This window comes from Myotis daubentonii, chromosome 12 (assembly GCF_963259705.1).
Source record: "Myotis daubentonii chromosome 12, mMyoDau2.1, whole genome shotgun sequence".
Classification (NCBI taxonomy): Eukaryota; Metazoa; Chordata; class Mammalia; order Chiroptera; family Vespertilionidae; genus Myotis; species Myotis daubentonii.
In genome coordinates, this window is record NC_081851.1 from 70,287,775 (window position 1) to 70,303,024 (window position 15,250).

The following is a 15,250-nucleotide window of genomic DNA, read 5'->3' on the forward strand; positions in this document are numbered from 1 at the left end:
TATTTTGCTATGTTTTTAATCAGTCAAATTTTTTGCCCAGAGCTACATATTTTTCCTTTAAAAAAAAGTATGCTTTTAATAAATCTTATAACCATTGTACATTCTTAATTTCTTTCTTGAGCAAATTCTTCTGCTTGAGTATTCTTTAATTTCAGAAAACATTAATGTTCATTCCTCACCCCTTCTATAAATCACAATAATACCCTTTTTTTTATAAATTAAAAAGTTTTTCAATTATGCAGATATTCAGAATTATATTAGCTTCAGGGGTATAGCATAGTAGCCAGACATTTATACAATTTATGAAGTGATCCTCCCCCAAAAATCCAACACCCCCTGACACCATGCATAGTTATTACAATATTATTGACTGTATCCCTATGCTGTACTTTACATTCTTGTGACCATTTCTGAACTGCCATTTTTACTTCTTAATCCCTTCACCTTTTTCACCCAGGCCCCCACCTGGCAACCATTGATTTGTTCTCTGTATCTATAAGTTTCTTTCTTTTTTATTTGTTCCTTTATTTTGTTTTTTAAATTCCACATATAAGTGAAATTATATGGTATTTGTCTTTGACTAATACCATCTAGGTCCATCCATGTTGTCACAAATTGTAAGATTTCACTCTTTTTTATGGCCTAGTAATATTCCATTGTATATATTGACCACATTTTCTTTACCCAGTTGTCTCACAATAATGCTCTTTAAAGCAGTGACCCAGAAGAATCTTTGAATCCTAGCTTACTCACTGAATGAATAACCTTTTTTTTCTTAACATCACTGAACCATATAAAAGCTGGGACAGTAATACCTTTTAAGTTTGTCAGGAGGATTAGAAGTAATATTTGTAAAGGCCCCAGCACATTATGGGGCCTGGTACATTGTAGGTTCTTGATATATGGTATTTGCTTTCCTAAGAACAAGGATAATTGTTTGAATTTTTTTCAGTATCAAATACAAAAGCAATTACTGTTGTATTATAGAAGATATTCTTATTGTCTGCCTTATATGGTTGAACTAAATATATTTTATTTAGTAACATAAAATTTTTTAAATAAATTTTGTTATAGCTCAACTTCCTCAACTGCTTCACTCTCAGGGAACTCGCCCAAGATTGGGACCACAGAGTGGGCAGTTCCTCAGCCTTCAAGATTAAAATATCGGCAAAAATTTAATAGTCTTGACAAAAGCATGAGTGGATACCTCTCAGGTAAGTGGCATACAATGCTTAAGAATGTGAGTTAAAGTTTTTTTAAATGGACTTCTATTGAAGAAATTTGAATTTGTACTTTATAGCTCATCTAAAATTTTAACATCAAAAAAATTTGGCAGGCATTGGATATATGCAAATAATGTAAGTTGTATAAAAATTCAAAAATGGATATAACCTGATGGTTTTCTTCAAAGTTCTTACAATGAAGTTGAGCACACAGATGTACATGCAAAAGACTTCACCCTTGAGAAGATCAAACCTCATCCTCCAGAGTAGGGAGTGAATGGAGATGCTCACACGACAAGAGAGAGTGTGTGGGACTTAGCCTCAGTTCCCTGCGAATCCCTGTCCTCATGGGTCTTTCTCTACTTGCCCTTTCTAAAGGCACATGAGCATTGCTTATCCTTTAATGCTCAAAGGTAGCCATAAAACCTGGCCTTAGGCCCCCATAGAATATTGAGTGCATGCTAGAACAAACATCCAAACTTTACTAGTTGAAAATAATGAAGGGGATATAAACAGAGGGTAATAGGCAAATAGACTTCCCACCTTCTGACTTTCCCCTCTTTTCACTCATCAGTGAAGTACAATGTAGGCCAAGCAAAATAAGTGTTTAAAAGTAATAGAGCTTTGCCGAAACCGGTTTGGCTCAGTGGATAGAGCGTCGGCCTGCGGGCTGAGGGGTCCCAGGTTCGATTCCGGTCAAGGGCATGTACCTGGGTTGCGGGCACATCCCCAGTGGGAGATGTGCAGGAGGCGGCTGATCGATGTTTCTCTCCCATCGATGTTTCTAACTCTCTATCTCTCTCCCTTCCTCTCTGTAAAAAATCAATAAAATATATTTAAAAAAAAAATAAAATAAAATAAAAAAAAATAAAAGTAATAGAGCTTTAAAGTGCTAGGGAACATAGAATGGGATATATTAATACTGATGTGATCAGATAAAATAGCTATAGGAAGGTTTATGTTGGGAATGTACATTTGGGAATCACTAGCCTCTAAGTGCTATTTACAGTCATAGAAATGGATGTGAATACTCAGAAAAGAATGTCCAGGATAAATCTTTGGAGAGTATCAACATTTACAAGTCATTTAGAAGAGGAAGAGTAGAGACAAAGGAATGATCAGCGGGGAGAGATATGAAAAGGCTAAGGAAGCAGTGCTTCCGGTTGCATTGGTGTGCCAGGAGGCTCCAGACTAGAAGTTGGCCTCTAAATACTTTCTGTACTGGTGGCTCAGTCCTGCATCCCAGTCACTTGTGTATGGTTATCTTCTGAGCATTTGGCTCCATTAATTCTGATTTTAAATTCTTTGGGGACAGGGACTGTGTTGTTTTGATTACTACTGAATGCTCAGTGCCTGGCACATGGTAAAAATTTTTATGTTAAAAGTTCCCAGGATAGCAACAGTGTTATTTTACAGGTACAGCTATTTAGGTTTGTGTGACTTTAAAGAGGCTAAAGAACTTTCTTTTATTTCATTTTTTATGTTTTTCCCACTCAATCAGGTTTTCAAGCTAGAAATGCCCTTCTTCAGTCAAATCTTTCTCAAACTCAGCTAGCTACTATTTGGTAAGTTTGCCCATTAATTGTGATTTTTAACTATACATCCTCTATTATAAGATAATGTTTCTATAAAAGTTTGTGACTCCAAGATGTTCCATAAAAGTAGCTGCTTGAAAGTTAACACAACCTTGAAAGCAAATAAAATTGTGCAAAATGTTATTCATGAGAACTTTGCAATTAATTATTTTATAAGTAAAACTAGTTTGCTTTATATAATGCCTTTTATGGAGAATTAGAAAATATCTCATTTTTAGAATTAAATGTGATTTGAGTCCTGGCCAGTGTTGCTCCGTGGTTAGAGGGTCAGCCTGCACACCATAGGGTCACACTTCATTTTCTGGTCAAGGGCACAAATCTGGGTTGCAGGTTCATTCCCCACCCCCAGTGGGGGCACATGCAGGAGGCAACTAATCAATGTGTCTCTCTCATATCGATTTCTCTCTCTCTCTCTCTCTCTCTCTCTCTCTCTCTCTCTCTTTCTTTCTTTCACTCTCTCTGAAGAGCAATGGAAAAAATTTCCTCAGGTGTGAATTAACAACAAAAAAAAAGTGATTTGCTAGGTGAATTAACCATGAAAAAAGGCAGTCCACATTTTCAGAAGGAATAGTTTTCTTTCTATTTAAAAGTTGTTGTTTTTTCTCTCTTTAGTGTTTTGAAATTAAGGGTAAAAATTAACTCACTTTTCTGTATCTCTACATTTTACTAAAATATGTTATGATAACTATTTTACTATAATTCTTTTTTTAAAAGATTTTTTTAAATATATTTTATTGATTTTTTTTACAGAGAGGAAGGGAGAGAGATAGAGAGTTAGAAACATCGATGAGAGAGAAACATCGATCAGCTGCCTCCTGCACATCTCCCACTGGGGATATGCCCGCAACCCAGGTACATGCCCTTGACCGGAATCGAACCTGGGACCTTTCAGTCCGCAGGCCGACGCTCTATCCACTGAGCCAAACCGGTTTTGGCATAAGATTTTAAAATTGATTTTTAGAGCGAGAGGAAGAGAGAGGGAGAGAGAGAAATATTGATGTGAGAGCATCAATCGGCCACCTCCTGCTGCATGTCCCCTATAGGGGATCAAGCCCGTGACCCAGGCATGTGCTCTGACTGGGAATCAAACTGCCAACCTTTCCATGCATGGAACAACGCCCAACCAATTGAACCACTCTGACCAGCACTATCATTATTATTGTTTTAAAAATAAAAAAATTGAATTATTTTGAAAATATTTGATTTCAAACTGAGACTTTATTTCTCACTTGTGAGTTTTCACATTTTCTTTAGGAGTCTGGCTGACATTGATGGGGATGGACAACTAAAAGCTGAAGAGTTTATCCTTGCGATGCACCTCACTGACATGGCCAAAGCTGGACAGCCTTTGCCTCTGACTTTACCTCCTGAGCTGGTCCCTCCGTCTTTTAGGTGAGTGCCCTTCACCCCTCAGGTGAAGAGGGGTGGTTTTGATCACTTGGCAGACATGAGTACTACTTTGGGATTTCCACTAGTTTAGTGGAGAGTTAAACATTTACACTGACATTTGATTTTGGAATTTAATGAATTACTGAGAAGTAATAGATATTAGAAGTAGTTGTGTTTTCATTGTTATCGATAAGAAAACTGATGACTAAAGAGAATAAATTTACCCAAAAAAACAATTGGCTGAGCCATGATTTGATCAGATCTCTCTGGCTTGACAATCCATATACTGCTGTTCATTATAACTACGGACCATACTGTGTTTTAAATATCTTTAATATAATGTTCTAAATATTAATTTGCTCTGGTCATAGGTAATCTATATAATCTAGTCTAAAAATTCTCCGACTGCATGATGCTAAATTTATTTGTTGTTTGCTTTTCTTAGAGGAGGAAAGCAAATTGATTCCATTAATGGAACTCTGCCTTCATATCAGAAAATACAAGAAGAGGAACCTCAGAAAAAATTACCAGGTAACATTGAGTGTCTAAGTTGTATATTTATAGTGACTTCTCTTAAATTTTACCATGAAATGCAAATGAATATTCAGAATTTTTATATTTTAAATATTTTATATGCTATACAAGAAACTATTTGATAAATGGGGTGGATTTTGACATCAATGAAATTAAGATTGTCAAAATTAAGAGAGTATGTATGTAGGAGGAAGAGACAGTGTGTGTATTTGGCAAGAATGTGTGTATTAGCATCCTACTTAAAGTGTTTCTCCCACTTCAGGAGAAATCATTAGAGCAAATTTTGCAATGAAATCTTGAATTTTTAAAAATAGTTTAAATATTAGTTGAAAAAGTACATATGTAGATATTGAAAAATATTAATAAGTTAATGGCACATGTCAAATAAAATAAATATATAGCCATCCAACTTTGGTTGTCCTTAAAGAAATGTTGAGAAAAAAGTTGAAAAGTATTTTTATTGGCAGAAATAGTTAACATTATTTCTCTCTTGGGTGGGTTCAAACTTAGAAATCTTTTTTTCTAAAAATGAATATTCTTAGAGCAGAAATAGTTTACTATTTACATTTGGGTTACAATGATCCTTAGGAGAAGTATCCAAAGAGTAATAGCCAAAGGGTCACAAGGCATGTGTATGTTGAAACTGAATTGCAGGTTCAGCAGGCTCTTCATGTGTGAGGATGCTTATAATGTACCTTATTCAGTTACTTTTGAGGACAAGCGGAAAGCCAACTATGAGCGAGGGAACATGGAACTGGAGAAGCGACGCCAAGCCCTGATGGAGCAGCAACAGAGGGAGGCAGAGCGTAAAGCCCAGAAAGAAAAGGAAGAGTGGGAACGAAAACAGAGAGAATTGCAAGAACAAGAATGGAAGAAACAACTTGAATTAGAAAAACGCTTGGAGAAGCAGAGGGAATTGGAGAGACAACGGGAGGAAGAAAGGAGAAAAGAGATAGAAAGACGAGAGGTTATTTTTAGGTTATTTTATTTCCTAAGAAAACAATTTCATTTAATAAGTGACTATATTTTCTTCAATTAAAAAAATGGTTGGTTTTATTGTGGCTTATCCTCGTTCATACTTACTTTATACAAATCTGAATCGTGCCTGTGAGGGGTGTTCAGGGCCAATAAGTGGTAAGAGAAAGCATGTCTTCAGGTGACATCCCAAAGGAGAACCGATTGCAGAGAAGAGTGAGGAGCTAAGGTTAGTGAGCCAGGGGAAGAAGTCAGTTTGATCGGGTCATCAAATGAACACAAGCTTAGGATCCAGAGTTAAGAGGCCAAGGAATTGGAGAGGCAGAAAGATGAGAGTGGGGAGACAGAGGTCTAGTGAGGAATCAAGAGGCTGGGCTTGCGCAAGTCCTTGGGATAAACAGTGTTGTGTGGGGTTCCTAGGAGGACAGGCTGTGTTTTAAAGGGCTGGGGATGGAGCACCGTAAATTATAAATAATATGAATAGAAGTTGTTTTCTTCCCTGGTACCAGAAAAAGGTGCAGTTATTCCTAGTAACACATTTTTTACGAAATCATCCTTTTGTTTATTAAAAGAAAAGTAACTTCCCTGTGAGTCAATCCATAAATCTGATGGATGAAGTCATTTTTGTGGAAGTTCTTTAATTAAGCCCATTGATAAAATTAGGTCTGCCTAGTCACCCACAGGCACTCAGTTCCTGCCTCACTTTTGTCATCTCATCGGTGTTTGAATGATGCAAAATTGTTTATGGAGAAATTAACTTTAATTCATTATTCTCAGGCAGCAAAACAGGAACTTGAAAGACAACGTCGTTTAGAGTGGGAGAGAATTCGCAGACAGGAGCTCCTCAATCAAAGGAACAGAGAGCAGGAAGAAATTGTGAGGTTAAACTCTAAAAAGAAGAGTCTTCATCTCGAGTTGGAAGCACTGGTATGGATAAAGTTTAAATGAAATTTATCTGAATGATGCTCGAGTTACCTGTTGAGTAATGTCATTGTTTTAAAAATCCATCTCATGACTATATCATGTTTTAATGCAATTAAACAATTATATTTTCCTATGTGCTTTTTAACTGGACAGTATAGTTTCCTAAAAAGGGGTAACTGGCTCAAAGTGCTGAGAATTATGTGTGGTCTCAGTTTAAATGCTGGCAAACCGTGTACTCTTGGGTAAGACATTTCCCTTCTCTGTGCCTTACTTTGCCCTTCTATAAAATAAAAGAAAGTGGTGCTGGCTCAGTAATGGTCTGTGGAAGGTGGCCTACAAAGGGATAGCCAGGCGGTGGGAGTGGGGAGCCATGGAGCCAGGGCAGTGCTCACCCTTCCCAGTTCTTCCCACCTTCACAGTAGGGAAGCTCCACATTTGTCTGTCTTACTTTTAGTGGCATTTTATCTAAGATTTGCTTGGAAAAATGATTCTACTGCTAAAAATAAAAAATGATTAGAAACTGCTGACATAAGTGATCTATTACAATTCCTTTTAGTTCTGTAAGACTGTAGTTATTAGCTAATATTAGCCATTATACTTACTATATTTTACACATCAGATGTCAGAGGGTCAGGTTATTAAAAGACTTTGAAATGCAGAGTGAAAAACTATAAAGGATCTGGGTAAGGCATACTATTCTACTAGATCCTAGAATCACAGAAGTCTGATCTAATGGTGCAGTAAGGTATTGCAAAAATGCATTGTAGCCATGTGGTAGAGCCAAATTTAGATCTTAATTTATTTATTTGGTGGGTGACTTGAAGTAGATTTTTTAAATTATCACAATGTTTTTAGTTATAAAGGTACTATATTAAGCCTTCAAATGTGTGGGAAAGCATACCACAATAACTTTTTTTTATTTTTTTCTTTATTGATTAAGGTATTACATATGTGTCCTTATCCCCCCCATTGAATACCACAATTATTAATCATGCCATAGTACTACAAAACAGGCCTAAAAAACTTCAATTTCTCTATGTAGTTAATTTGATATCTGTCTAAACCAGCCGTGGGCAAACTACGGCCCGCGGGCCGGATCCGGCCCGTTTGAAATGAATAAAACTAAAAAAAAAAGACCGTACCCTTTTATGTAATGATGTTTACTTTGAATTTATATTAGTTCACACAAACACTCCATCCATGCTTTTGTTCCGGCCCTCCGGTCCAGTTTACGAACCCATTGTGGCCCTCGAGTCAAAAAGTTTGCCCACCCCTGGTCTAAACCATCATCTTGACTATATATTTTTCCTTTAAAATATAATGGGAGACTACCCTAAGATTGATGATTTTTTCCTCAAGAACTGGGTAACACACCGAGCAGTAATATAGATTATTGTGTAGAGTCTGAAAAGATCCAGAACCTATGCTTACACGTGCTGAAGATAACATAAGCTCTAGGATGAACACAGCATGTATATCTTTCGTGTATACTTCTCAAATAGGAAATTTTGATTATTCATGATCTTTTTCCACATCCTACTGTATTAGTTTGCTAAGGCTGTCATAACAAAATACCACAAACCAGTGGCTTAAACAACAAATTTATTTTCTCACCATTCTGGAGGCTATAGGTCTAAAATGAAGGTATTAGCAGGTTTGGTTTCCTTTGAGGCCTCTCTACTTGCAGATAACAGCCTTCTTACTGAGTCCGCAGATGGTCTTTCCTCTTCTTCTGCATTTCTGGTATCTCTTTTGTGTCCAAATTTTCTCTTCTTGTAAGGACACCAATCAGATGGTCTTAGCCCACTCATATGACCTCACTTAACCCTTAATTTCCTCTTTGAAATCCCTTTCTCCAAATACAGTCACATTCTGAGGTACTGGGGGTTAGGCTATAACATGAATTGGGGTGGACAGAGTTCAGCCCATAACACCTCAACCCTCTTCTTAGCTTCCATTGGAAATCTCTGCTCTCTATTTCTTTTCTGCTTCTCAGAAAGAACGGAGAGAGGAATATTGTTATAGGAAGAGAATTGTAGCCAGAAAGGCCCTCCTGGACATTGTCTGATTAGAGGACATTAGATGGCAGCAATGAGGTTAGAAATAAGCTCAAAGAAGGTAATGCTAATGCTGCATGCAAAATTTATTCCTTGTTATTCTTTAAGCTTGTCTCTATTTTAATATTATAAAAGTGCCTCAATGCTGAACTCAGAAGAAACTTAGTGTGTTATATTTGTACTTTCTCATCCTAATATATGGGCTCTTACACTCTGAAAATGGTGCATTTCCTGCTAACAGTTCTCTTGAGTCAAAAGATAGAACTCAAATACATACTCCACTTGGTTTTAAACATTTATCTTAGACTGAGTATAAATGACATTTAAAAATTTAAGTAGAATATTTTCCTGATAACATTTTCTATTAGCATTTTATGTTATCTTATATTTGTATGCTCTTCCTGTAGAATGGCAAACAGCAGCAGATCTCAGGCAGACTTCAAGATGTCCGACTCAGAAAACAAACTCAGAAGACTGAGCTGGAAGTTCTGGATAAGCAATGTGACCTGGAAATTATGGAAATCAAGCAGCTCCAGCAAGAACTTCAGGTAAGTCCTTTGCTGCTGAATTGTCCTTCAGCATGAACCGTAATTAATAATTCCTCCTAGTAGAGTTGTTTTGATTTTTGGTATCAAGAACCCTTTCAGCCGAAACCGGTTTGGCTCAGTGGATAGAGCGTCGGCCTGCGGACTGAAGGGTCCCAGGTTCGATTCCGGTCAAGGGCATGTACCTGGGTTGCGGGCACATCCCCAGTAGGAGGTATGCAGGAGGCGGCTGATCGATGTTTCTCTCCCATCGATGTTTCTAACTCTCTATCTCTCTCTCCCTTCCTCTCTGTAAAAAAATCAATAAAATATATTTTAAAAAAAAAAGAACCCTTTCAAGTCTCTGATAGACCACCTTCCCAGAAGGAAGTGAATATACACAATCTTTTGTATAATATCAGGAAGTTCAGTGACCACCTAAAACTCTGGTAGACATCTGGTTAAGGTCTGCTTAATATCTATACATAAATGGACATTTATCATTTTGTGTTTTAAGTTTATATATCTTAAACTAAGGTTATTGCTACTACTTTAGGAAGTTTTGACTTAACATTATTCTTTTCAGAATTGTGGAAGAATGTTGACTATGTCCCCCAGGGACTTGGTAATTCTATCCTGTACTTGTGCATTAGGATCTAGTTCAGTTGCCATCATTTGCAGAATAGGGACTCTGAAAGCATTCTGTATCTCTAGAGTCCTCTTAGCAAATTTCCCTTTTATATGGACTAGCAGTTAATAAGCTGTTTTTTCACTTTGTCACCATGGATATAGGCAAAGATTCAATAACATTTCCCATCTGATTTAAACCTGCTTCCTTAGTTATCCCAGAGTTATTAGTCCCTCTTTGATATACACTTATTTATTCTGGAGTGTCTTGGCCTGCTTACACATACCATGTAGCAGATACCAAAGGCACCTCTTCGCCTGGGCCCACTGCCATCCATCATTGTGCTGAAAAGTTTAAGGCTCCAGTTGTACCCCATTAACAATGGCTTTCTTCACACCTTTTAATTTCAGCCAGCCATTCATAAATGGATTTATGTTTAAACATTTGTATTTTTTGTTTGTTTATTTGTTAATCCTCACCTGAGGATATTTTCTCCAATGATTTTCAGAGAAAGTGGAAGGGAGGGGGAGAGACAGAGAGAAGGAAACACATCGATTGTTTGCTCGATTGATTGCCTCTCACACGCGAGCCTGCAACCAAAGTACGTTGACTGGAATCGAACCCACAACCCTTCAATCTGAGGGCTGATGTTCTATCTGCTGAACAAAACCGACGGGGGCTAAATAATTGTATTTTCAGTCATGTGTACTCCATTCTAGTTTATTCATAAGTTGTGAGCAGTTTACAGCTACATATTATTCCTATTCTAAGTTTTAAGAGTGATTAAATCATGTTTTGAAGTTTGCAAAAAAAAGTATAGGCATTACAGTTTTAATCAAGCACTACTTTTTCTTTTTATAAGGAATATCAGAATAAGCTTATCTATTTGGTACCTGAGAAGCAATTATTAAATGAAAGAATTAAAAACATACAGCTTGGTAACACACCTGGTAAGTCTCTAAGGTTTGTTTTGCCTTTTATTCTTTTCTGAATGACTGACTGTATCAGTATATTCTGTTACTTTTTAAGATAGCATTATTCTGTTATAAATAACATTTTTTGTCTGCAGTTAAAAATTTCAGATTAATGTGAAAAATATCACAGATGTTAGAACATTATATTAATAAAAATAAGTAATAATTGTGGTATGTCCTCCAATCTTGATAAGATTTTTATTTACATATTTCAAATATTAATCAAATAAAATGCCAGAGTACAATTAAACAAGATCTAGGTTTGGCTCTAACACAAGACTGTACATTTTGGCCATATTCCTGCATGAATTGTAAAGAACTGTTTTGTAGGAGATGTTTACTAAATTTAAAGCAAATTGTTGAGCAATGTAGACAATATGAGCCCATTAAAATCCTTTGGAAATAAATATTGATTATGCACATATCTAAATGTAAATGCCTAAGAGGGGGATAAGCTGGGAGTTGAGATAAAGGGGAGTTTTTTTACTCTTTAATGTAAAAGAGTAAAGTGCCTTTCTGAAAGTGTTTTATTTTACACTAGTTTTTAAAAATATTTTATAGTTTTATACTAGATGTTTATACTTTAAAAATATAATAAAGTTTAAATATGTATGTAAATAGTAAGATTGCAATTTTAATTTATTGTAATGTAATCTGCATTATATATTTCTTTAAAAAAAATACATTCTTATTGATTTCAGAGAGGAAGGAAGAGGGAGAGAGAGATAGAAACATCCATGATGAGAGAGAATCATGGATCGGCTGCCTCCTGCAAGTCCCCCAATGGGGATCGAGCCCACAACCCGGGCATGTGCCCTTGACTGGAATCAAACCTGGGACCTTTCAGTTCCCAGGCAGACGCTCTATCCACTGAGCCAAACCGGCTAGGGTTGCATTATATATTTCTATCTAATTTCTCCATCCCTGCCTGACTCTGTAAGAAAGGTTATCTAAAAGGAAGCCCTCTGTTCTTACTTCCTTGGGAACATTACTAAATAATCCAGTTTGTAATATTAATTGAGTCCTTGCTATGAATATTCCCCTGTTCTTGGAAGCACGAAGAATATATCGAAAGCTACTTTGACAGTAGCTGCTGTTAATTGAGTATTTACTGTGGGCCAGACTCTATACTAATGGCTTTATATCCATCACCTCATAAATGAGATCAGAGATATGATGCTCATTGTATAGAAAGAGAGCCTGAGGATCAAGTTAGTGAAAAGCCTTACCCCAAGTGGAGCACCACTTCAAGTCCTATACTGTTTGAGTACACAACCACTCCTTACACATTTCTATATGAAGAGCTTCCCAGGATCTGATTTGAAAGGGGGTAATGACCACTGAGTTTTTATCTCTTCCGCTGATCCACATTATACATGTACATTCTTTGTCTTTCTCTAGTTAGACCAATTTGACCAGACAGCAAATGCCAATTACTTGTAAAGAAATGGGAATTTCTACCAAATGTAAACTGTCTGATTCTGTATTTCAGATTTAGGAATGAGTCTACTTCATAAAAAGTCATTAGAAAAGGAAGAATTATGCCAAAGACTTAAAGAACAGTTAGATGCACTGGAAAAAGAAACTGCATCTAAGCTATCAGAAATGGATTCATTTAATAGTCAACTAAAGGTATTTATTATATTCTATTACATTCATTTTTAGTTAGTTGCCTTCTTACCTTCCTAATTTTGACCTAATAGAATGAATATGTGAAATTATTTTTATAGATAGTACATTTTCATAATTTATTTTATAATTTGAGCTGTATTAGAATTGCAAGATTGTTTTACATGTTCTTTGTAGATGTAAACATTGTGTCATGTAACTAACCATCATTTACTATAGTTTTCAGTTTTTGATGACTGTTTTTATTGGGCATTTTCACATTTTAAGAATAATTGCCTTTGTCAGTATCAAAGAATGGATCTCAGCCAGCATGATCTTGGGCAAAATTCTAAAATTGGGAATATGGAAAATTTATAATAGTCCTGGTAGAAGCTCTTCTAACACACTAAATTCTTTTCTTGTTTCTTTGTTACAATTTAATTTACTTAACCTTTGTGAAATAATATAATAATCAGTGAAATCTAAAGCATACTCTGGCACTATAAACTTTGCATGAAAATAAGCTCATGATTCATTATTTGCTGCAGTGCAGAGCAGAAGTCCAAATTATATATTATATGTCTATCATTCTGTGAAGAATTAGTTGTATACTAAAACTATTCCTATGAAAGAAGATATGAAAAGCTAAAAGCCAGACTGATGGCACATCATTCAAATGTGGGAGTTATTCCTTTCTAACTGAGCATAAAGTTTTCAGAGCATAAAGTATTACATAGCTTTTCAGGCAGCTATGTGACTTTTATCTTGCTGACTATTTAGAATAACATGAAACAAACTCTAGAATAAACAAATAGAGAAAAGAGGTGATGTGGGTTCAGTTAAGGAAGAGAAATTTGAGGTGCGTATTAATAATACATTTCACACACGTATATATTTAGAAAAAAAATTTAACCAAATAATTCGTCATTGATGTACAGACAAGCCAGCCAAGTTAACTTCCCTACATTATTTTTTTAATCTGTACATAGTTTAATTGGCTTTTTATCTGCCTTATCTTGCAGTGTGGGAGTATGGATGACTCTGTTCTTCAGTGCCTTTTGTCTCTGCTCAGCTGTCTCAACAACCTCTTCCTCTTACTTAAGGTTATTTTCTAATATCTAGCTCCCTTGCTTTGAGTTACTTTACTGTTTTCTTTTTTTTTTTAACTAGACTATTTTTTGCATTTATCTGAATATCTTTGTTTGAAATAACATATACTATATAGACCCTTTTTCTTCCTGCTTGCTTGAATATCCTTCTGCTATCTAACTGCCTGTTTGAGTCTAATGCCAGAAATCAGTATGATTGCCTTTCTCATAAAGAGCCCAGACACTTGGAAATATCACCGGGTTCCCTTACATCATCCTTGTGAGCTGGGTTAGCTGATTGGATGATCACTGATTGAATTAAAAGGAAAGCTAAAGGAGTGTGAGATTAAGTCATTTACCCATATCACTGTTTAAAATAAAACTTTTACTTTCTGAAATTTAGGACTAGGTTATATCATACATATAATGGGTTGCTGCTTTCTAATACCGCTTTATGGAACGATTTTAACCTATAATGCAGGGGCAGCTTTAGTTACATCTAGTTACCAGGCTTCATGTTTAGACATGCTTGCACTTAAGATAAAAATGTTTAAATCACATGTATAAATAAAGAGCTCACTTTGTCATATATAGCATATGGGTATTTAAAATACTCAATGAATTCCTGTTTTAATATACAGCATGTCCTCAAATAATGTTTTATTCAATGTCGTTTTGTTATAACATTGATGAGATACCATAGAAACTTAACTCTTGTTTATAACAATTAGCCTATGGTAAAATTGGTTTTTCTATATGTTGTTTCACTTAAAAGTTGAAGAACCTATTGACGATGTTAAGTGAGGACTTACTGTAGTTTAAAAGAAAGGTGCTTCAACTGTACCATGTGCTAACCATAGTAGATTTTGACTGCATTCAACCTGGGACTAAAATGGACGGCTGTAGGCAGTAGTTTGCATATGCACAGCCAAGACAGGGATGTGATAAATAGAGCTCATTTGTTACCTAAGCAAAAATAGGGCAAATTGGAATGACAGCATCAGCTTTTCCTTTGTGGTTATGGCAAAATGGCCAAATTATCTGATTTGTAGAACTTTTCTACAAATTACACAAAAATTTAAACTTAAATATCTTTGTCTGTAAAATGGGTTTAATGATGACTTGTGGATTATCATTCTTTCACATAACATTTGATTCTCCACAGGCCAGCAAATTATTCTTACCTCTTGTTTTGCTTTTTTCGTTCTGCTTCCTGCCTTCTAGCCTTTCACTGCTTATTCAAACTTTCACCAGGGGCAATTAGAAAACTCAAAGGGGATGAGACCTATACTGTCAGAGTGCTCAGGAGACTGGCCGTGGTGTCACAGAAAGCAAGGATAGAGTCCCTCTGTAATCATCATGGTGAAGTGATACAGAGCAGTCAGTTAACATAGTAATGAAAAAGACCCATGGAATTGTCAACAAAGAGACCTTTGAAGGCCTTTCTGAAAGTGCCATTTCAGTTGAGTGACTAGCAGAAGCAGGATTGCAACAGATCAGGAGTGGGAGTTGAGGAAGGGTTGAGTGTGAGCAACTTTTAAGAGGAGAGTGAACAGAGTATGAGGTCAAAGGAAAATTTTGGTCTTTGGAAGAAAGACTTGAAGGATAAAGGGTAAAAAGTTTGGTTATGTAAGATGAGTAAGTTCTGGGATCTAATGTATAGCAGGGTGACTAGTTAACAGTACTGTTTTGTTTCATTGAAATTTCCTAAGAGGATAGATCTTAAAGTTC

General features: G+C 36.0%; 1 protein-coding gene across 9 annotated transcripts in view; it reads left to right on the forward strand.

The window, feature by feature from the left end:
- Positions 1-15,250, forward strand: part of ITSN2 (intersectin 2) — a 108,539-nt gene that overhangs the window by 34,193 nt on the left and 59,096 nt on the right. For 8 of the 9 annotated variants that reach the window (XM_059660415.1, XM_059660416.1, XM_059660414.1 and 5 more), the window contains exons 8-17: positions 1,075-1,214; positions 2,725-2,788; positions 4,073-4,210; positions 4,653-4,738; positions 5,446-5,708; positions 6,494-6,643; positions 9,105-9,245; positions 10,712-10,799; positions 12,316-12,455; positions 13,454-13,534. In XM_059660415.1, the coding sequence (XP_059516398.1) occupies positions 1,075-1,214; positions 2,725-2,788; positions 4,073-4,210; positions 4,653-4,738; positions 5,446-5,708; positions 6,494-6,643; positions 9,105-9,245; positions 10,712-10,799; positions 12,316-12,455; positions 13,454-13,534 (1,291 nt within the window). The remainder of the gene's footprint in view (positions 1-1,074; positions 1,215-2,724; positions 2,789-4,072; positions 4,211-4,652; positions 4,739-5,445; positions 5,709-6,493; positions 6,644-9,104; positions 9,246-10,711; positions 10,800-12,315; positions 12,456-13,453; positions 13,535-15,250) is intronic. The other variant, XM_059660418.1, reaches the window with a different exon arrangement.